The sequence below is a fragment of the Hyaena hyaena genome, unplaced genomic scaffold (genome assembly GCF_003009895.1).
Source record: "Hyaena hyaena isolate Hyena2069 unplaced genomic scaffold, ASM300989v1 scaffold_68, whole genome shotgun sequence".
Classification (NCBI taxonomy): Eukaryota; Metazoa; Chordata; class Mammalia; order Carnivora; family Hyaenidae; genus Hyaena; species Hyaena hyaena.
In genome coordinates, this window is record NW_024080700.1 from 1748114 (window position 1) to 1771724 (window position 23611).

General features: G+C 50.7%; 1 protein-coding gene across 3 annotated transcripts in view; it reads right to left on the bottom strand.

Moving 5' to 3' along the window:
• Positions 1 to 11302: 11302 nt before the first annotated feature.
• Positions 11303 to 23611, bottom strand: part of SLC12A3 (solute carrier family 12 member 3) — a 36587-nt gene continuing 24278 nt past the window's right edge. For all 3 annotated transcript variants that reach the window (XM_039232584.1, XM_039232585.1, XM_039232583.1), the window contains exons 23-26: positions 21964 to 22050; positions 18780 to 18915; positions 16915 to 16982; positions 11303 to 11724 (exon numbers count right to left, since the gene is read on the bottom strand). In XM_039232584.1, coding sequence (XP_039088515.1) covers positions 11583 to 11724; positions 16915 to 16982; positions 18780 to 18915; positions 21964 to 22050 — 433 coding nt within the window. In that variant the 3' untranslated portion in view covers positions 11303 to 11582. The remainder of the gene's footprint in view (positions 11725 to 16914; positions 16983 to 18779; positions 18916 to 21963; positions 22051 to 23611) is intronic.

The window sequence follows — 23611 nt, forward strand, 5'->3', positions numbered from 1 at the left end:
GAGACCGTGACCTGAGCTGAAGTCAGCCGCTTAGCCGACAGCCACCCAGGCACCCCTTGAGAGCTCATTTTAAAGGACTTTGGTGATTTTGCCTAAAGCATATTTCGAGAAATATTAAATTCAAGTCCACAAACATGCCAGAAATAGGAAGATAAACATGGAGTGACCCTATTCTTAGTAACCTTACATATAGTATGGGGGTAGTAAGACAGTACAGAAATACAGAAATAAAGGGCAACCCGAAAGTCTCCCACATTTCTGAAGGACTCGTGATTACATCGAGGGATTCCACAGTGGCAGGAGGAGACGGGGAGCCTGAGAAATCCTGATGGAAAAGGTGGAAGCTGAGCTGAGTCCATGTTTGACTAAAAATAATAATGGCAGCGATTACCGATTAAGCCCCATAGGGTGCTGTATACAGAATTGATGGAGGCAGTGTAACTCCGTGATTATAAACTCATAGTCCAAGACCCAGACTGCCTGTTTTCCAACCTAGCTTTTGCCACTTCAGAGCTATGTGGCCTTAGGCAAATTAATTTCTCTATACCTAATTTTCCTCTTCTGCAAAATAGGAAGACTAACTATCTATTTCATACGACTGTTGTCAGGCTTGCTAAATAGAACAGATCCAGACAGTAAGTGCTCAGTAAATGTTGGCCATTAGTATTTAGCAAACTGAATCAAGTCCAGTCCAGTGGTCCTTAAACCTAGCTGTGAAACAGAATCACCCAAGGAACTGTTGTAAAGTGAAGATTCCTACAACACTGAGTATTGGCGAAGATATGGAACAATTGGAGCTCTCATAGTGGTTGATAGGACGGTAAAATGGTACAGCCCTTTTGGAATTCACTCTAGCAGTTTCTCATAAAGTTAAACACTAGCAGTTTCTCATAAAGTTAAACACACACCTACCTACAACCTAGCCATTATACTTATGGGGATTTACTCAAAAGAAATGAAAGACTTGCACAAGAATGTTCAGGGCAGTTTTATTCCTAATAGCACCAAACACCAGGAACAGTCCATGTGCCCATTACCAGGAGCCTGGATGAACAAATCAAAGAACATCCACACAGTGGAATACTACTCAGTAATAAAAAGGAAGCAATGGTGTGCCTGGGTGGCTCAGTCAGCTGGGCGTTCTACTTCGGATCAGGTCATGGTCTCGTGTTCGTGAGTTGGAGCCCCACATCAGGCTCACTGCTGTCAGCCTGTCAGCACAGAGCCCGCTTGAGACCCTCTGTCCCCTTCTCTCTGCTGCTTCCCTGCCTGCACTCTCTCAAAAATAAACATTTCTTTCTAATAAAAGGAACCAACTACCGATACAGCATGAATGATTCTCAAAACCGTGTTAAGTGAAAGAAACAGACAAAAAGAGTACATATTATAAGATCCCATTCCTATGAAACTCTAGAATAAGCAAAGTTAACCTTTTGCTTATTTTACGGTTGCCTGGGGATGAGGGTGGCAGAGATTGACTTAGAAAGGACACAGCTGTGGTGTGCCCAGGTCACTTGGTCCTGGTTCACAAGAATGCACTGTAAGCCTCTTCAGTGAGAGCTCTTTCAAGTGACATCATATTGATCGCTTGAAATTGGCCATGCTGGGAATATTGACCCCACAGAGATCAGCAGACACTACAAAGCAGTGTTTATTTGTTTTTTATCTCAGGGAATCAGATATTAAACTTACCAACACAGCACCAGACATGAAGAAAATTTCTGGGGTGTTGAAATGCTCTGTCCTGATAGGGTGTGGGTTATGCAGGAGGTACAGGCATTTGTGAAAACAGATCAAGCTGTACCCTGAAGATATATGCATTTCCCTGTGTGCACATTATGCCTCAACTGAACATGTAAGTGAACAAACAAAAAACCCAGGGTGGGTGTCTGGGTCCCATTTGAGGCCTCGCAAATGGGGCCTGATGCATCCAAGTTGGTACTGGCTCAAGGGCCAGGTTTGCAAGTCACTGGTCACTTTGACAGTAAGTACAGGGCTTATTTTAAAATAGTAATAATGATAATGTCAGCAAGAGATAAGACTAGAACGAATTCTTGGGCTCACCTCAGGAAAGACTTTACACGGTCACCCTGGAGAGTGGGAGCCTTTTTTTTTTTTTTTTTTTTTTGTGGGCAGTAGGAGGTTTCTGAGCAGTTGAAGAGACATGATCACAATCAGTGTGGTTCCCTATCATCGCGGAGGCCGCATTTGAGGGAGAGCGACAGGGCCAGGAGACCGGCTGGTTCCTTCGAGAGGAAATGTAGATCAGCACTAGGATAGACCAAAAAAGGAAATGTGGGGGGAAATGGACGATAAGACATTGCAGAAATAAAAAAGGCGGAAGCAAAGTTGGGTTCATGAGTGGAGCTAATGGTGAACACTCTGGTGTTCCCTCTGGGCCAAGGGAATGTTGCACGGTGTGAGATCGTGGTCCTCACAGCAACCTTACGAAGTAGGATGCGATCATCATTTCCACCTTACAGCTGGGGAAACGGAGGCGTGGAGAGTTTAAGGAACTTGCTCAAGGTCACGGAGCTAGTAACTCCTTGAAGTTATTATTTTTAAATTAACTGTACTGGGGTATAATTTACATACAGTAAAATGCACAGATCTCAAGTGCGCAGTTCAAAGAGTTTGGGCAGATGTATTTGCCTAAGTAACCCTCACCCCATCAAGATAGAGAATACTCCTGTCACTCCGGAAAGTTCCCTAGTGCCCTTTGCCAGTCAACCAGCTCACCCTGCCCTGCAATCCTGGGCTCAGGCACCACTGATCCACTTTCTGCCGCTCCAGTTCCAGAAGTCCTGTGCCTGTTCCAGAAGTCCGTATAAATGAAATCATACAATACTTATTTTGTGTCTTTCAAAGATAGAAAATCAAGCATATCAGAAAAAGAAATATAGTGAGCTAAAGGGAAATCCATATTTTTATTTTTTAAATGTTTTGATTCATTTTTTGAGAAAAAGCTCAAGCTGGGGAGGGGCAGATAGACAGAGGGGGACAGAGGATCTGAAGCAGGCTCTGGACTGACAGGCTGACAGCAGTGAGCCTGATGTGGGGCTTGAACTCATGAACTTTGAGAGCATGACCTGAGCTGAACTCCGACCCTCAACTGACTGAGCCACCCAAGGAGCCCAAAGGGAAATCCATACTCTTTTTTTTTTTTTTTAACGTTTATTTATTTTTGAGAGACAGACAGAACATGAGTCAGGGGGAGGGGGTGGGGAGAGAGGGAGACACAGAATCCGAAGCAGGCTCCAGGCTCTGAGCTGTCAGCACAGAGCCCGAGGTGGGGCTTGAACCCATGGACTGTGAGATCATGACCTGAGCCCCAGTCAGATAGATGCTTAACAGACTGAGCCACATGGGCACCCCAGGAAATCCATATTCTTAAATGAGATTTCTAGAAATGTGGAAATTGAACAGACTATAGAGATATTTTAACTAGATTTTAGTAGCACTTCCCTGATGCTGTCTCTGCTGTGACCTAATTCATCTTTAAATTCTGAGAAGGGGAAAGGGAAGAGGGAGCCAAGAACTGTTTTTACTGCACAGTTGGGTTGTAAAGGTCTGGAAGGGGCCTTTGTAAATCCCGAACAGATAAAAGGTCACTGACAGTGCACATGCTCTATTTTAAACAATCTGCACCTCTGTACTTGGTTCTTGGAACTCTTATTTTATTGGGGTTTTAGAGATTTCTCCCAAGCTCCAACCAGAAACCTTGCCTTTTATGGTCTGAAGTCCCAGTCTGGCCACACACACACACACACACACACACACACACACACACACACAATCTTCTTGGGCCCAGGAAATGGATATCCTATTCTATACTCAGGAAATCCATCCTGCAGCAACTCTGGTGCCCTTGCTAAGCAAAGCTGGAAGCAGCTTCCTTTCCTCACCAGAAGTGGCCCCTGAGGCAAATCCTTTATGATGCGGCCAGTGATGGGGGGTCAGGGGAGTGTCTTTGCTTGACAAAGGAAAGAGGTATCTCAGATTATGGTTCTCAATCTTTGAGGAGTGCGACATCCACTTCCTGCTCTTTCCCAACCAAGCTGCTGATCTCTTAAAAGTCCTGTTACATACCTTTTTAAATAAAAAAAAAAGGAAGAAAAGAAAAGAAAAGAAAAGAAAAGAAAAGAAAAGAAAAGAAAAGAAAAGAAAAGAAAAGAAAAGAAAAGAAAGAAAAGTAAACCGAGCTGGTTTTTGAAAACCACCATGGGGTATGGCCAGTCAAGGTTGACTACTGTGGCCTACAATGGGCCTGACAGTTACCTGCAGGGTGCACTTCTAAACTCGGCCCTTACAAGTTTTAAAAATACACCCAGGGTTCATTTACTGGGTAAGTTAAACATAGAATTACCATATATATGCCCCAGCAATTCCACTCCTAGGTATATGTCCAAAAGAATTGAAAACAGGAGTTTAAACAAAAACTTGTACACAAATATTCATAGCGGCATTATTCATAATAGCCAAATGGTAGAAATGACTCCAATGTCCATCACCTGATGAAGGGATAAACACAATGGAATATTATTGAGCTGTATAAAGCAATGAAATACTATTGCGTGCTGTCACGTGGGTGATCCTTGAAAACATTATACTAAGTGAAAGAAGCCAGACACAAAGACCATATGTTCAGACACAAAGGCCATATGTTATATGAATCTATTTACATGAAATATCTATAGAGTAGCCAAATTCACAGAGACAGAAAGCAGATTAGTGATTGCCAGGGGTGGGTGAACAGCCATTGCTTAATGAGTCTGGGATTTCCTTTCCAAGATGACAAAAAGGGCTTTGGAGCTAGATGGTGATGGTCACACAATAGTGTGCATGTAAAAAATGTCACTGAAGCATGTGCTTTAAGGCCAAGCTGGGTGCTGGGGTGCAATGATGAATCAGATGTGGTCGCCATCATGGCTGACATGCACTCACTGAGCTATTTCAGCGGTTGAGGTATTGAAATACCCCATGCCAGTTGGTAAACAGCCTCTCCCCTGAGTACCCTTCAGCTGCCCTGGGCCTCCCCTGAGACTTGAGATCTCACTACCATCCATCCAATAACCCAGATGTTCACCCCAGTTACCACATTTACATATCTCATAGTCAAATGGTGGACACGGGGTGCCTGGGTGGCTTGGTCGGTTGAGCATCTGACTTGATTTAGGCTCAGGTCATGACTTCATGGTTCATGAGATTGAATCCCTCATCAGGCTCTGTGCTTGACAGCCTGGATTGGGATTCTCTCTCTCCCTCTCCCTCTGCCCCTCGCCCCCCTCAAATAAATAAAATAAACTTTAAAAAAAAGGTGGATCTCTAGATTTTGCTAGAAAATTATTACCTCCTGCAGAATCTCACACACACTGACCACAAACTACCCTGTAATCTTCTGTCTTCCTCTCTCCCACTCCCACTGAGCACCCTTTATGTCCTCAATGCGACCAGCCCTGCAAATCTTCTCAACTCTTGTAGTTCACTGCTGGCCTCTCTGACAACCTCAGAGCTCATAGTCAGCCATCTCTAGGAACTTTTATCATTTTCCTTGACTCCCTTCTGCCTTGGCCTTCCATTCTTCTTCCTTGGGGGTTCATTGCTGGGGGACATGTCGCAGGCCTTCTGCATGTTCGCTTCCTGCCCTGGTGCTCAGGAGCCCCGCCAGGGAAAGTCACAAGGGCAAGTATCCTGAGAGTGCTGGACCCTAGGACTGGTGGACCTGAGATACACCTTCCCTGATGACTGGCAAAATTCCCACCCCCCTGCCCCATCTCCTTGATCCACCATTACTGCCTCTTTGTCAATTATTTCCTTCCTTGCATCCTAAATCTATTCCCCTCTGACCTATAAAGGCACTCAGGTCTCTACTACTCACCCCCACCCTATAACAGAGACATTTGTTGCTCAATGAGTATTCAAACTTTCCCTCCAAATTTCCAGCACTCTTGCAGTGAGGTGGAGTCATGTGACTTATTTGGCTAATGAGCATTGAGTGGAAGTAACTTGTCACTTCTGGGCTAAAGCATTTGGAAGCCAGAGCAGGACATTCCAGCTCTCTTTCCCCCTCCTCGGCTACTGACTGAGGTGGTGTTCTCACTAGCTGGGAGTACTGTGGATCACTGGTTCGTGATGTGGAGAAGAAGGGCCACAAAGAGTTGCCTAACCAGCACAGAGATACTGGGAAAAGAGAAATCAAACTTTGCCATGTAAGCCACTAACGTTTAGAGGGTAATTTGTTACTGGAGCATCTCCTGGCATTGTCCTGACTGATACACGCCTACGATAATAATAATCAGAACATCTCTGGAATCTGTTTCTCCCTCAAGTTTCCAACTTATTTTCCCCAACCTTATCTTTCTTATATTTCTCTCATTGCTGGATCACTTGTGTATAAGGTCTATATATGCATGTCTGCTGTTTTCCTTTTCTCTCTACAAATTATTTCTCAATCCCTGGGCCCTGACTCATCACTGTACCAGATTATTCTCTGCAAAGCTCCCCGTGATGCCCAGTACCCCCAAATTCAATAGCATTTCTCAGCAGCTTCAGCCCCTCTGCAGACAGCTGCCCTGGGGGTCTATTATGCTTCTTTGACCCTTTCTCTGGTGTCTTCTGAGGGCCTGGTTACCTGGGGTTTCCTCCTGCTCTATCAGTGCTTTTTTAGGCTGCCCCTCTTTCTTTCTACCCCCTAAATATAGCCCATCCCAGGGTCTAGCCTGTAACCCTCTCCATTCTCTGTACTTTCTCTCTTGGTGATATCACTCAAGCTTTGGCTTCAATATTCCTGTTCGAGAATGTGACTCTCACATCTGTTTATGGTCTCTTCTCAAAGAGCCCCCAACTAACAGTGGACACCCTGAGCTCTCTGAGCGCCAGGACCCCAATTCTGCCTTCTGGGATGTCTTCACACTTTAAGTATTCAAAACCAAAGCCACTTACTCTCTCTTTCTCCACCAGAAAGCCCATTACCTTTCACATTACACAGTTTCTCCATTCTTACAGCTGCCCAGGCTCAACTTTGGGGGCCCTAGCTCCACCCACACGTATATCCAGGAAATCCCTAGTTCTGGAAGGTACGATTTCTTCATCCTCTTTTCCACACCTTCTGCCACTCCTAGAGCATTGGGCCCTTGCCGACTTGCCTTTGCAGTCTGCACAGTCCCCTCCCTGAATGCCCTGCCTTTTCTCTTCCAGCCTCTTCCTTCTCTTGTTCAGCCAAGCTTCCTAAGGCTCTGCCCTTTCACCTTCAGTGGCTCCCCAGTGCCTCTGAGTCAGTTATGCGCTCCCCGGCCTGAGAGTGGGAGTCTTCCACACTATGACTTTTCTGATCTAATTACCACCATCACCGCCCCCCAGTTCACATACTCTGGGAAAACTGGCTTATTTCTTATTCTCCAAACAGGGGATCCCTTTATTCGGGTCCCATGCCCCTGAAACACCTCCTCCCAACCACAGCCCCTGTGTCTGTCTGTAGAATCCTACTGATCACTCACACCTATTCTAAATACCATTTTCTCCAGAGAGACTGGCCTAATTCCCTTGCTCTTGGGTTTGCTCTCCCTCTTTCACGTCTGTAGAGCATAGAGCGTTCTATTTGTAACTCTCTTATAAGCTGGGATGAAAAACACTTGTTCTCTCTTTATCCATATGACATGTCCCTGTCTGTCCTCTCAGCCAGGTGGTTCTTCACAAGGTTCTACCCACATGGCATTTTTAGAAACTGAATTTATTTCAGCTCCCTTTGCTTGCCTGATGCTTGTGCTTTCGATCGTAGGTTTAACCCTCACTTCAAGTGGGGAGGTACCAACGAAGGGGTGGCTGGGCTTTCCTGGGTCCTGTTTTGTGAACACTTTTGAATTCAGCAGCATTTTTTTTTTTTTTTTTTTTTTTTTGTTAACTTCCTGAGCTAAACACGGCTACAAGCGAAACCTGGCTGCTTTGCATGTGCCTGGGGGCCTCGCAGCCAGGTGGTCCTTCTGGAACATTCCAGCTGGTCTCATCCTTATAAAACCCATCTCTCCCTCGCCTCACAGGAAAGGCCAGGCAGGTGTGTAAAAGGGAATCCAGTCCAAAGGTGGGCCCTCCATGGGCTAACGAGGCCCACAGCTTTCTGCATGGGAGGTAGAACTCAGCAAGCCTATTGGGTGAAAAATGGGCCACACTGTGTTTACTTCAAAGCCACAAGAAGTCTGAGCAGGAACTGAAGGAGGATGTGAAATCAGGAGGTTGAAATGCTGAGGGGAACATAGAGCAGTGGATCCCGGCGGGGACAGGGTGGGGGCAGGGGAAGATGGGTGAGGAGCCCATGCTGAGGGGGCCAGCGTGGCTGCTGGCTGCCACTGGGCTCCGGCCCTGCCCATCCACCCCTCGGTGGGTTAGCTTTTCCATGAACAATGCAAGGGAAGACGATAAGGGAAACCCAGCACTGAAACTCACGAAGGTGGAGGATTTTATCACTCAAAGGCAGATACACGCATGCGCGCACACACACACACACTGGGGACTGAAATACGTCACACTTCTGCTTTCCTATTGTCCAAACAATGAGCTGGAGGACCCTTGAGAGCCTCTGATCACACGGTAAAGCAGTAGGCAGTGGCGGCCGAGGGTGGGGTGACCAAAGAATGTGTTCTTCATCCCACCCCAGCATTCACAGCTTTGATCAACTGTGTGTGGGCCAAACCACAACCATCAGCAGGCCAGCCGTCTGGTGACACCTGTTTGGTCCAGTCTTCTCGTTTTACACAGAGGCCCAGAGGGGTTAAGAGGTATCTGAGGTCACATTGCCAGTTTGGGGAGGAGACAGAAATTCAAGTCCAAGCTTCTTGGTGGCCACACTGTGTCTCTTTCCACTTAACCCCTCCACCTCTTGGTTTGAGGCAAGACTGAGATACTCAGAGACTTTTATCAAGACAGAAGAAGGGGTGCCTAGGTGGCTCAGTCGGTTAAGCATCCGACTTCGGCTTGGGTCATGATCTCATGTTCGTGGGTTGGAGCCCCGCATCGGGCTCTGTGCTGACAGCTCAGAACCTGGAGCCTGCTTCAGATTCTGTGTCTCCCTCTCTCTCTGCCCCTCCCCTGCTCGCACTCTGTCTCTGTATCTCAAAAATGAATAAACGTTTTAAAAAAAGAAGAAGAAAATGAGTTCCCTGTGACTCTGCAAGCGCATAGCAGAGATGCAAAGGGAAAATTAGTGCCTCCTGCAAATGTTCATGTGGAAGTCTGGCCATATGACCTAAAGATCCAGAAGCTCAGAGGACAGCTCAATCCAGGACTGATAAAACAACAAAGTTAACTTTTTCAAAACACTCAGCAGAGTTGGGAAATAGCATGTTCCCAAACAAACAAAATCTGTTGACCGAGTGAACATAGTTTTTTACTCCTTTGTTTTTGACCTTACTGTTAACTTAAGGCTTTTTTTTTTTTTTTAAACAAAGCTATTATCCTTGCTCAAAATGCAGTTTCCAACAGAATGAAAACTGGTTTTTTGTTTGTTTTTTCCTAATGTTCTAAGCTGGAGCATTCTCTGTCCTTGGATCAGGGTCTCCCTGTAGTCTGAGGAGGGAGCATCATTCGCCAGGAAATGGTTTTCTATGCAGTTCTAGAAAGGCAAGCATTCCCCCACTGAAGCTTCACTTTATCTGGAGTTGGGGGTTGGTCCCAGATCTATGGAATGGCTCAGAGGCAGGACCCCTCTCCCGTCCCCCAGGAGCAGAGGGACCATCCCGAAGGAGCACAGCCGGGCACTTGGTGACCCTCAGCAAGTCCTCATGCAGTAAAACTACTGTGGGGCTTGTAACAGCCTGGAAGCCTGTCTGCAGCGACAGGACATGAGAGACACTGAAGTCCTTTGGATCCTGACCCTAAGAAAGAGATTTTTGTTTTTGTGATGAAGTGGGTACTTCAGTGGGCTTGGAGGAGGCTTACCAGGCCCAAAGATGCCTCGTTCCTTCGGCTGCTCCAAAGAAAGTGGCTATTGCAAGAGGCCCAGCCAGTCATACCTCCCACTACCTACTTGTATGCTGCAGGGGTGCATCTAGAGATGAAATGCCCTTGCGGGGAGCCTCGCCCACCGGCAGGGGGCATCTCTTAATGTACCCTCTGCTCTTGTGTCCTACTGCGGTTGGCACAAACACTGTGAGTATCCAAACACCCTTACCCGAGCAAGGCTCATCTTCCCCAGGTTCCCTTTCACCTCTGAGCCCCGTCTTAACACTTACCTTCACCGCAGCCCCTCTACCTCCATCTCTTGCTGGTGGTTCCTCACTGCCCCCAGCCCCCCGCCCCCTGCTCTTTACCCAGCCTTGGATGCGGTGTGGACCTTTCTGGTCTTTTGCCATTCTGACCATCTTTATACCTCTCCTCTGCTTCTCCATTCCTGACCCAACAAACCTGCATCGTGAACATCCCTAACCAACCTCCCTCCCCAACCACACCTGAAAATTAACATCCTTCCATGAGACACCCTAACTCTTGCCCTTCCGTTGAAGCTCTTTCTCAAAAAAAAAAAAAAAATGAAGCTCTTTCTCGACACGTCCACCACCAGTACCCCTCCTCATGTGCTTTGTTCGTTCCTTTTCCTCCTCTGTGGAATACGATGGAGAAAGGGCAGTGATGCCCCACATGGCCTTTCTGCAGTTCATGGGTCACCACCCATTAGTGGATTGCAACCAACATCAAAAAGAGAAAAAGAGGGGTGCCTGGTGAAGCAGGCAGTCGGTTGAGCGTTGATTTCAGGTCAGGTCATGACCTTAGGGTCGTGGGATCAAGCCCTGAGTCTGGCTCCATGCTGAACATGGAGTCTGCTTGAGATTCTCTCTCTTTCCCTCTGCCCCTCTCCTCCTCCCTTAAAAAAAAAAAAAAAAAAAAAAAAGGAAAGAAATATACGGAAAATATCAGAGTGCATCACCCACAGTAAGGGTAAGTATTGTTTTGTGGCACTTTATAGTTTCAATATGTTTGTTTCAAGTCTCAACAAAAAATCTATTTCTCACTGGGGGTTGCAGCCCAAACAAGTCTGGAAGTCCCTGGTCTACGAAAGAACCAACCCAAACACTGAAGACACGTTATTGATGAAAGTGAAGAGAGAGAGAAGTGGTTAAAGAAATTTGCATCATGGAGGCTCAAATGGCCCTGCGATTCACCCTTGGAAGGGCTGTAGGGGGGCATCCATCCTCCTGGCTGTGGGAGGAGGGAGGTACGCTGAGGGAGCACCCCTAGGGAAGATCTAGAAACTGTCAGATTCACACTCAGCACTCCGACTCACATTTGCAGATAAATCAAAGACTGAAATCTTAATTCGTTGTAATCAAGATCAAAAGAAAACTTAAAAGGAATATACAACCACCAGAGAATTTTCCACACCACTTCATCTGCTACTTCTCTAGCCTGTAAAAACAAAGCCCAGAGGATGCCTCCGATGGGAGTGGGGTCTAGCCCAAGTCCGGACATCTACCAGCTTCTTCCGTCAGATCATCAGATGCTACCAGTTCAAGTACAACAGGACCCGAGTCTTGTCCCCACTGACAGGCGGATGTCCCAGGCGCTCTCAGCTTCGGGCAGTGTGGCCATGCCTGGAGTTACTGGCAGTAAAAGGTGAGCACGTTTTCCTGGTTTCCTCGGATCAAGATGACCGGAGGTCTGAGGTCCTGGGACAGCGTCTCCAACCAGGCCATGTACAGTGAGCTCGGGCACTTCCCTTTCCTCCCAATAGGCAAGGTGCTGCAAGGCAGGAAGAAGCAGCAGGTGAAAAATTACCAGGAGGCCTTACCCACACAGCCCGCCCAGCTCAGGGTTTGCTTTCTGAATAACCACTCTGTTTATTGAGTCCTTCACTGCTCCTTCTTCCTAGCCACCCTAAGAATGATCTCCCGTTCTTAAAAGCTCGACTCCAAATGTACCTTTAGCCACAAAGCTTGTGCAAACAAAGCCATGGCCAGTAAGACTCACACCGTCTGGTTTCCACCAATCTCCACAACCTCACCTCTTCCCACCCTGGGCCTTGCTCACACCCCTAACAGATGCAATGGCTTTCTCTCCATTCCTGGGGGGGAAAAATGACAAGCTTGCTCCTGCCCCAGGGCCTTTGCAGGTGATGTTCTCTCCACCCAGAAGGCAGCGCCTCCAGCCCTCCACCTGGCTGGCTCCTTCAGGTCACTGAGGCTTTGGCTTATGCACACCTCCTTCTCCGATCACCTTCTTCAGAGCAGGCCTGTGCGGGGCGTTGGTGACACAGCCATTAGTGTTAGCATTGCTGCCTTCCAGAGCAGGCCACTGTCTCTCCTTATCATGGCACCCTGTCTCATTGTCCTCACAGCCCTTCCCACTCTCCAAAACCTCTTTTAATTCGTTGTCTGTGCCGCTCACTATCCTTTCCCAGTCTGGTACAGCTGGGCTGTCGAGTGGGTCATCGCACCCCCTCAGGCCCCTCGAATCACGCCAGCCCATGGCCACAACAATGTGATACGTTCACATATTTCAGCTGCATATCTTGTCCTGCCTCCGGCCATGTATGTGAGGCCTGCCCCCATTGCCCTGGGACAGCCCCTTGTCCCCAGTGCGATGTTGTGCAAATAACGAGGTGCCCTGGGGTGGCTGTTTGGCTACATAATTATGGCTATTTCAGAGAGTGACTTTCCCACCATCTTAAGATTCCAAAAATACTTCAGGGTGACCGCAGCTGCCCTGCTCTTGGCTCTAGGAGAAGGCGCAGTATCTCACAGGCCCAGCGGGTGTTACATGAACTTGAAACACGGGCATCTTTTGTGGGGCTGCACATTATAGTCTGTCTGCTTTCCTACAGTACATCCCAGACATTATTTCATCTGAACGGCAACAGAACCCCGGGGGCTGGGCAGGGCCTTCAGTACCTCCCTTCTCCCTAGCTGGGGGCACCCGAGCAGAAAGGAAGAAGCTGAGCTACTCTGGGCTGCAGAGCACGGGAGGCGCCAGCAGCCGGGAAGCTGTGAGCGTGGCTCTGCCCCTTCTCAGCCACGTGGCTTTGGCAGGTGGCTCACTACCCTAAGGTGAGGACACACCAACCTCCCTCACAGGATGTTTGCAAGCTCTAAACAGGACAAAGCACACGAACGGAGCCACGCAATGCCCGGCACACGGCAAGCACCTCCTGACGCCAGCCGCTGATGTCACACTCACTGCTACTTAGCGGCCGGAAAGGAAGGACCTGATGCGTGGCAGAGCTGGGGCTCCAACCACAGTTTGGGATTCTCTCCCTCCCCCTCCCCCGCCAGCTGCCCCTGCTCACTGCAACTCTCACCTCTGATGAAAAGGCCAGTCAGCTGTCCCTTTTTTTAAAAGTCCATCCTCAAAGCCTCCTTTGGGACCACTTCTACCATCCTTTAAAAAGCAAGTTCCCTAGGGGTGCCTGGGTGGCTAGGTCAGTTAACCATCTGACTTTGGTTCAGATCATGATCTTGTGGTTTGTGGGTTCGAGCCCCATGTCAGACTCTGCTCCGACTGCCTGGAGCCTGCTTCAGATTTTGTCTCTTTCTCTCTNCAAAGCCTCCTTTGGGACCACTTCTACCATCCTTTAAAAAGCAAGTTCCCTAGGGGTGCCTGGGTGGCTAGGTCGGTTAACCATCTGACTTTGGTTCAGATCATGATCTTGTGGTTTGTGGGTTCGAGCCCCATGTCAGGCTCTGCTCCGACTGCCTGGAGCCTGCTTCAGATTTTGTCTCTTTCTCTCTCTCTCTCAAAAATAAACATTAAAAAAAAAAAAAAAAAAGCAAGTTCCCTAGGAGTGGGAAAGGCGACGGGAACAGGGGTATTTCAATCATCGATGTCCCCTCAGGGCGTGTCTGTGTCCGGTGACTCTCAGGGGAAGGGAAGCGGAGAGATCGAAACCCAACTTTTCTGACTTAACAGTTGGGCTGCAGTTTCGGTTACGTTGAAAAACTCTCTGGGAACTCCCACGTTATTCTCAGGCACTGAAATCCGAAATCTCAACACAGGTGGCTGTGTTACCAGGGGCAGGGGACACCCCTCAGTCCTGCTATGGCCTTTCAAGCTTCAGCGCCAGGTCCTCTTCACCAGCCTGTCCGCCTGTCCTCCGGTCCGAGGGACGGACTCCCTTTGCGCTCCACCCCCAGGCTTGTCACTCCTGTTGCCAGGGTGTGTGCGCTTTAAGCTGTTAATCTTCAGAGATAACGATGTTCCAGAATAAAGGAGCCTTTTGTTCAGACCTGGAGCCAAGGCTTCAGAACACAATCCCCACTTCACAGCTGGGGCGGGGAGACGAATCACCTCACAGCGCAGCGAAAATTACTAAGGTCGGATGCCCGAGTGTGGCCCAGAAGCTCGATCAATGAGATGCAATGTTGACGATTATTATTGCCTTTGAGGACGGTGTCTTTACTGAAAAAAGAGGGGTTGAAACCCAAAAGTGGGACCAGAGATAGATGTTCATCTTGGCAAAGGTTATGGGCTGGCTTATCATCTTATAAGGCTGGTTGATCAGATGCGCAGGTTAAGTGGACCTCAAACGCGGGCTGTTAACCAGAGAAACTGCTGATGGGTACAGAGCAAACACCAAGTTCTGCCCCAAACCTGCTCTAGAAAAGGGTCCAAGTGCGCTCTTCAAGATGCTGAAAAATGCAATTTTATCTTTTCATCTAGGCCTGGGAGGGTTCTTTTCCGTCCTCAGAATTTCTGGGGAATGCAGTTTCCTCAAATGCGCCCCAGACCCTGATCTGAGGGAACCGAGGAATTGGCCGTTTTCCACAGTGCCTGGTGGCTCTGATGGAAGTAACCCTGGCTGAACTTGTAGGAACACTGGTGGGCGTGTCTCTGGGGTGGAGACAGGCAGTGCAGAGGCGTGGCTGATGTGCCCTCCCAGTGAAGGTGGCCCAATGGGCGAGGCCCCTCATGCAGCAGATGTAGCTGGTCCCATGGGATAGGACAGCATGCGCAGGCATCTTTTTAAGGTGACTGGACCGTTGATTATTTGTATTGGCTAATCCCACAACGGTGGGTGAGGGTGGGGGGTCTGGCTTTCCCTCTGAGGTCCAGGGGATGGGGGAGGGGGAGGGAAGAGGTATCAGCAGGAGCTCATCTCCCAGGATGAAATTTCTCCTCTTATGGCTTGAGAGACGGACTCATTTTAGTGGCAAATAAACTTAGGAATCACAGCATGTTATGGGGCGCCTGGGTGACTCAGTCGGTTAAGCGTCTGACTTTGGCTCAGGTCATGATCTCACTGTTCATGGGTTCAAGCCCCATGTCGGACTCTGTGCTGACAGCTAGCTCAGAGCCTGGAGCCTGTTTCGGATTCTGTGTATCACTCTCTCGCTGACCCTCCCCTGCTCACAGTGTCTCTCTCTCTCAGAAATAAATAAAACATTAAAAAATAAAAAGAAATCACAGCATGTTAGAGTGAAGGATAACCTTGAAATAATTAGGTTTAACTCTTCTCTATAATGAGGGAGACCGAGAAACAGAGAAGGACTACTTGTTCAAGGCCGCGCAATGAGCTAATGACAGCAGAGACAAAATGCAAAAAAACCCTGCTTCTCAGGGGCACCTGGGTGGCTGAGTCTGTTAAGCCTCTGACTCTTGGTTTCAGCTCAGGTCGTGATCTCATGGTTCCTGAGTTTGAGCCCCGCATTGGGCTCCGTGCTGACAGTGCGGAGCCCGCTTGAGATTCTCTCTCCTCTCTTTCTGCCCCTCCCCTGCTCATGAGCTCTCTCTCTCTCAAAATAGGTAAGTAAACATTGAAAAAGTCAATCAATCAATCCTGCTTCTCTGAGAGCAGGTGGCACTCATGAAGAGGTGGTTTCACACACAACAGGTACCACACCCAAAGAAAGCTCCGGGGAGTCACCCCAGATTGCAGCCATTCCCGGTCTCGTGCACTCTGACCCAGTCCACAGCCTAGTCCAACCTTGCCCTGGGAACATTCTCTGCTGGGTGTTGGCCAGAGGCTCACAGATAAAGCCAGGTCTTTCTCTTACACAGTTCGCACATCACAGAAACACGAAGCACTTTGTACGAAAAAAATGATCTCCCTACCAGGACCAGGGAGCACTGCTCCAGCAGAGCCAGCGCATGGGTGCGCAGCCCGTGCACCTAGAAGGTCCCATGCTGGGCTTCACCCTCTGCTGCCACCATCTTGCCACCCTTAAGCATGTTTGAACAAGGGGGCCCCCGCATTTTCATTTTGTACTGGGGCCTGCAAACAGCGTGCTGGCTCCTGGCCTCAGGGTATGAAGAAACAGGCTCAGCAGGCTTCCCAGGTGGCTAGCCCTCAGGCCAGCCACCTGCGTTGCCAGAAGACCCCATTCCCCGGGGAGCTCGGAGAGCTGGGCTGACCCAACCGTGTTCTTCCTCCCGGCCTCTGAGAGAACAGAGCCACCCTGAGCCCTTCTGCGCCACTGCCGCCTTTCACCTCGCCTTGCACATACTCAGAAGTGGCTCGTAACGGACACAGGCAGCAGCAACGGAAGCCGGAGGGTCTGACAGGCACGGAGCCTGGAACGGCGAGCCTCTACTTCTGCTGCCCAGGCCTGGCACCAACATCAGTCGGGGGTGGCCAACGGCCAAGAAAGGCTGGGTGATGCCCTCGCAACCAGGAAATTATTTTCTTCTGGAACTGGCTGGGCCTCCTTTGCCAAGCTGTTTGGCAGGAAAAGGTGGCAAACGAGGGAAAACCGTGCTCAGGGAAGTCGGCGAGGCCTGGGATGTGTGAGACCCTGGACCTCTGCCAGCTGACTGTCAGGCCAGGGGGACGCAGCGGACGCAGGCCCAGCCACGTGCTAAGGAGCCCCCCGGGCTGTGTGTTTACTGGAGCTTCGGGCCCTTCCGCCTCACAGGGGGTAGGCATCTCCTGGATCCCTACCCAGAGCGGACGCCTCGGGCCTCTGCGACAGGCCCCCCCTCCCACCGGGGGCTACTTACATGACCACCAGAGCCGCATCCTGGGAGGAGTCCAGCAGGATCTCATTCAGCCTCACCTGCCGAAGGGACTAGAGCGAAGACAAGCCACGTGGTCACTGCCTACATCCTCGGGAAAGGGCCCCGCCAAGCCCACGGGCCTCTTTTAACATTCACGCCAGATGCACGAGTTGTTCCCCCGAAGCTCTTACAGGCTCTCTCTCCTCCGAGATGGAAGGGGACCCTTGGAGTCACTGCCTGCCAAGTTCACCCTGAGAAGCCCTCCGTGGCTTTTCCTTGCCGGACCTTATTACCGTGACCGGGGGCATCACTGGGGGAGCGACCTTCTGTGGTGTGGAGGGAGCTGGGTCCACATCTTGGCCCTGAGAGCTCACAGCACAGGGAACCCGGGCAAGGCACGTGGGCTCCCCGAGCTTCACTGTCTTCACTGCAAAATGGGTGGGATAACCCCCTCCCCAGGGGAATTTGGGCAGCGGTGAGAGCCGTAACCCATGCAAAAGCACCAAGCCGAGGTCCTGACATGCAGAAGGCTCTTGATAAGGTCGAGTCGGAGCAGAAGTGGAAGCTGCCACCTCCATCTCCGTATCGGGCCAGGCCAGAGCCTCCTTGGGACACTGTACTTTCTCCAGCATTTCCCAAGGAGCCGTGGGCCCTCCGGGGCAGGGCCTCAGGGCTGTGACAGATCACAATTCCCCAAAGCTTACTGAGGTTGGGTTGGGAGGCTCCCTCCCACCCCCAGACCTGTCTCCAGAGTGTTCAGAAATGATTGACACTCACGAGTCTGATCGTGGGAGGGCACCCCACAGAATGGAAAACTATGGGGGAAGTGAGTTCACTGAGATCCCGGACTCCAGACCCTGACGAGTGACCTCTGTGGCGAGTAATTCTTCCTAGCGGGAACTGCCCTGTGGGTGGTAGGCTGGTTACCAGCATCCCAGGCCTCTACTCGCTAAGTGACAGCAGCAATCCCATCCTCCACTGGGAACAACCAAAAGTGTCCCAGATTTGCCACATGTCCTCTGAGGGGCAAAGTGGGGGCGGGGGGACCACTGACCCAGAGCACACAGGGAGCAGAACTGCGATTCCTAGTCCCCCCCCCGCGCCCGCCGCCGCCGCCGCAGCTCTTCCCACTGCAAGTGGTCCCGGCAGCCACCACTTTCCCTTAGGCCTTGAAAGAGTCTGGAAGATGCTGTCTGGGCAAGGGGCACCCATGACTCTACGCTGCATGTGGGAAGGGGTCCGAGGCTAAGGAGAGCCATCAGGCAGCTCTTTTGGCCCAAAGCACAAGGTCTACCTTGACCTTTGGCACCTGTCTCAGGAATTCCTCCCAGCAGCCATAGAAAGGAGAGGGAGAGCTCCGGCCAGTCATTGCCATGGCCGGGGGGACTCAAACGGGCAGGAGGACCAGGCTCCCATGCCAAGAATGGTTCTGAGTTCGCCAACTGGGCTACTGAGCACCTTGGCTTGAGGATACCCCAGAGTCTGGGGCGTGGTGGCAGGGAAGGGTCAAGAAGAGGATTAAGAGAGTTCAGAACAGGGGCGCCTGGGTGGCTCAGTGGGTTAAGCATCAGACTCTTGATATTGGCTCGGGTCATGATCTCACAATTCGTCGGTTCTAGCCCCATGTTGGGCTGCATGCTGACAGTACAGAGCCTGCTTGGGATTCTCTCTCTCTCTCTCTCTCTCTCCCCTCTCCCACTCACTCACTGCTGTCTCTCAAAATAAATAAATAAATAAATAAACTTAAAAAAGAAAGAAAAAAAAAGAAAGATCAGGACAGGTAAGGCACATGGCCCTGACCCAGAGGAGGGCCTTGACCCCTCTGTCTCTCCCTCCCGACCCCCACAAGGCCCTTCTGTCTCTGGTACCTTGACTTTGTTCTTGTTAATCTCCTCATCTGAGATCTTCCAAGGGCAGTCCCGCCTCATCTCGGTGACAGCAGCCTCATCCTTGAAGCCGTCATTCAGGCGGAAGGGTGCAATCATGTCCTCAAACCGCTTGGTGCTGGGGACAGAGAGAGAAGGGGAGGCCAGGTGAGATGGCCCAGTTTCCATGGGAACTGAGTCCCCCAGGGAAATGGAGAAGGGTGTCAAAAGCTCACATATTGTAGGCTGAGCTCATTCTGCCACTGCGGTTTACATCAAAGCAGCTTCCGCGTAGAAATCAGCCCTGAACCTGGGCCTGGCATTCAACCAGCCTTCCGCAAGCCGTCCACAGCAACCACCTTGGGATCCACCTCCACCCACTCAACCGGTTCCCGGGCTTCTCCTGAGCACTACCCTGTGCCAGGCTTTGTGCTACATGCCAGGGAACAAGCCACAACACCCACTATCTACGGAGCCCACAGTCAGCTGGGCAATCAATATGCCAATATAGAGGGGAAGTTTCCTGAAGGTGCAAATTGAGTACCAGGACAGGGACTATTCGGGGCGGGGAAGGTCTCCCTGAAGCTGAAAGATGCCTGTCATTCTGAAGCCAGCTCTTCACAGGCTGAAGCACAGCGGGTGCTGAAGCACACAGAACTGAAGGTGCAAAGGCCCTGAGGCAGCAGTGTGTTTGGTCTGTTTGAGGAGCAGCAAAGGAGCCAGCATGGCCAGAGCAAGGTGAGTGCAGTGGAAAGCAGGGGGCCCAGATCAGGAAAGCCTTCCTTCGTTACCTGCTCAGAGATGGCAAGCTGCTGGAGGCTGTTCTGTGACTTAACATTATTCAAAATGGAACTTTGGACTGGTCAGCATTTAGATGAAGCCACCTGAAGCCATGTGGGTGGATGAGCTTATACAGGGAACAGAGGCAAGAGAAAAAAATGTCTAGGGCCCAATCCGAAGGATGCAGACAAGTTTAAGTCAGGTAAAGGAGGAATAAGCAGCAATTAACACTGGAAAGAAGGATCCCTAAAGCAGGCGGCATCCTGTCAAGGGTGATGCCTCCGAAGCCAGAAGAACTGCTTCAGGAAGGATCGCTGTGTCAGATGCCGTGGCGAGGCAGAGGAGGAGGAGGACAGAAATGGGCTCTGTGGACGAGGTGGTGTGGAGGTCAGCGATGACGTGGGCGAGGGTGAATTCCGTGAAGAAGTGGCCACGGAGAGCATAAATCTCTTTAGAGAAGTTTGGCTGTGCAAAGAGGAGACAGTGGCCAGGAAGTGGAGGCAGAGAGGGGCTAAAGGTGGGGGAGGGGGGGTGTTTAAAGACCAGGGCTGCTGGATGGGGTCTGCATGCTTTTGCTCTCAGTCTCCTCCCTCCTGGAACGTATTCCCCGGTGTCTCTGCTCAAGGTCTTCCTCAAGGCTTTGCCAACAGAGATGGCATTGTCTCGTGGGTGCTGGCCCATCTCTGCAGTGTTCTGATGGCTCTCGACTTCCTCTAGCCTGCCCTTGGGCCGCAGTCAACCCTGGCAGCCGGAGTTGTGATTACTCACCTCTGCCCCAACATGCGGTAGGGGCCCATATACCCATCACCGCTGACTAGCTCCTTTCTTCTCGTTTTGATTTTCTTCCCTCTCTAGGTAATGGGGAACATTAGGGAGAAGTAAGAGGTTGGATGGACCTTACTTTACACTAAGGAGGTGGAGTGCTGGGAAACCTCAATTAGATTGATTTACAGAAAGCAAACCCTATTATAAATGTCTTAGTTTCAGAACATGAATCTGAATCACAGAGCAAGTAAATAATCCCTTCTGACCCCACCATTGAGCTTAGCGACAAGTTCACACGGGGTTTGCTTAAAGTCTGTGTACTTGCTGTTGCAGGGGTGGGGAGAGGGGAGAAGAGCTTGTAGCCCAGATCATTCAACATTTGCCCCACTCTAAGCACCAATGTGTTCATATAAATAACATCGGGGCTGTAGCTGCCATGTTTCTGCCTCAGGACCTTTGCACCTCCAGTTCTGGGATATGCCTCTGCCATGGCTCCTGCCCTCCAGCTATGTGCTTCTGGGCAGTGACTTTGCCAACCCTGCCCATGGCCAACTGGAGCAAAGGTAGCCAAGAAATAGGCTTTGCAGCAACCTCTACCTTGGCTTGGCAAGAAGGGGTGAGCTAGGCCAGTCATAGTTCCTTTCTCAGGAACTTAAATTAGTGGAGCTGAGACCTCACGAAAAGTTCAAGGTCTAGAGCTCAGAAGCCAAGAGTAGGCAGAAGCCATCAATCCAGCATTTAAAAAAATGGTTTTTAGTAATTTATTTATTTTTGAGACAGAGCAGGAGCAGGGGATGGGTAGAGAGAGAGGGAGACACAGAATCTGAAGCAGGCTCCAGGCTCTGAGCTGTCAGCACAGAGCCCAACATGGGGCTCGAACTTACTAACTGCGAGATCATGACCTGAGCAAAGCCGGACGCTTAAATGACTGAGCCACCCAGGCGCCCCTAATCCAGCATTTTTGAATATCGACTCGGGACTGTCTTTAAGACAGTGGTTCTCAAAGCGGGGTGCCTAGCCCAGCACCCGAGAGCTTATTAGCAATGCAGGTCCTTGGGCCCCAACCCAGATCTGCTGACTCAGAATCTTGGGGCGGGGCAGGGAAGGGGGCCCAGCAAGCTGAGTTGTTATAAGCCATGTGATTCTGACACAGGCCAAGGCTTGAGAAGCACTGCTTTATGAAAACATTCAGGGTGTTGGAGAAAATTTAGACATTTATGAGTAGCAAGCGGTGGGAAGTGTGAAGCCAGACATCGCCCCGCAGGCCCCTGCAGGTCCTCGGGTGGGTGGGGGTGGGGTCCCTTGAGGATGGAAACACCTGCCTCCCCTCAAGTGGCAAGACAGCAGGATGTGCTCCAGCGTATCAACACTTGCTCTAAGAAAAGCACAAACGTGAACGTTCACTGTCCTCCGGCCCCGCTGGTTTTCTGGCAAAGCCCGGGGCTCTGATAGGCAGACAAAGAAACACTGGCAAGAAAAGAAGCGGCTGCAAACTCCTACCCTTCCTCTTGCTCCCCCTGAGCCCTGTCTAGGTGGCTGCCTGCCCGTGGCTCACCAGACACCAAGGGGCAACATGCACAGGCATCGGGGGGCACACGGCTGGTCCTTCTGCCTGGGAAGTAAGTCACCACAGAGAACTTACTGCTCAGCCCGCGGCTTCTGGTTGATGTCGGGAAGGACGTGAACTTCGTGGAATCCCAGCCGGAACTTGCTCAACAGAGAAATGATTCTGGAAGATGGAGAGTTTTAAACATGCATTCTTCCATTCAGTGTCCTCTAAGGTTTATCTTGGGTGTCCTCTAAGGATCTAGCAGTGAGTCCAGCAGATCAAACCCTGTGCTCAGCGAGTTTGCATTCAGGACAAGAGCCAAATACTGATAAAGTAGGTCAGATGAGGACAAGCAACATGGAAAAGTAATGGAGCAGGATTTCCCCAAGTATCTGGTGGCCATCTCGGTACTAGCGCCCCTTACGTTTTACTCTGTCTATACATCTGCTGGGGGCCTTGTCACAATACAGAGTCCATCCAGTTCATCTGGTGCGGGGTGGGCCCCGGGGATCTGCATTCTGACAAGCCCCCAGGTGATGTGATGCTGCTGCTCCACAGACTGCACTTTGAGAAGCAAGGGTCTAGGGGACGGGAACGTAAACCACAGGAAATTACAGGGTGGGCTAAGGCAACGGAGATACCACACATGAACTAAGTGCAGAACCAGGGGTAACAAGCCACATAGCACTGGCTTCGCATGCAACAGGGGAGGAGACGCCAGCTATGGTTTGTGGCAGTCAGGGAGGGCTTCACAGAGGAGGTAGCAAGCTAGCTAGACAGTGCAGAAGATTATTATAAGGGGGTGTGTTGTCCACACTGGAGCTTTCTAAATAGTACACCTGACTTGGCTCTAGCCCACCCACTGCATCAGAATCCCTGGACGGGACAGGGCTTTGGGGATATTCCAGAACCCACTAGCAGGGTTTGAATGCATGGGGGTGGGAAGTCCAAATGAGCGAGAGCATGGGGGTGCAGGAGGTGAAGAGGGAGCGATGAGTGGCTAGCTGGGGGGGAAGTGGGGGGGGGGGAATAAACCTTAAGGATCAGGCTGCTGCTGGTCCCTGAACTTGGGAATGAAGTTAGGAAGGCAGAGCTGTGGGCAGATGCGTTGGTGTGCAGTGTGGGGGTGGCAGGAGACAGCGCAAGCCTGGCCTCGGGGTCGCAAGGAGGGGGGAAGAGGGCTTGGCCTGGTGGAGCGAAAGTCGGGAGGCAGAGAATATTCCACAACCTTCCCGGACATCCATGACCCCCCGGTGCCATGGTCTTGAGCTCAGTGAAACCCGCTGAGCCCAACTTCCATTCGGGGCTGGAATGAGCAGCTGGGCCGGCAAAGCCCTTCCTGGCTTCTTTGTCTTCTGGAAATGACAGAGAAGCTAGATTCTGCCCTTTGCAAGCAACGGTCTCCTCGGCACCGCGGAGAAGGGCCTTTCGGTATAGGAGCTCTCAGCAGGGGCGAGGACAGGCGAAGACAAGGAGATGGGATTGCTGGCCGCCCTTAACTCGCACGAGGGGCGACTGAGAAGTGTCACGGGCACGTGGTCCTGGTGTAGGGCCAGGGTGGCACAGGCCACAGAGCCCCGACCCTGGGGCATCGTGGCTGGGATGGTTGCAGAGGGCACCAGAGGCTGGGCAGAGTTTCTTCTCTTTGCTAATTAATTGTATGCCCTTGAGCAAGCCGCGCATCGTTGCCAACCTGTCTGCCCCATCCAGCGGTCTTCCATCCTACAACCTTTCACCTCAC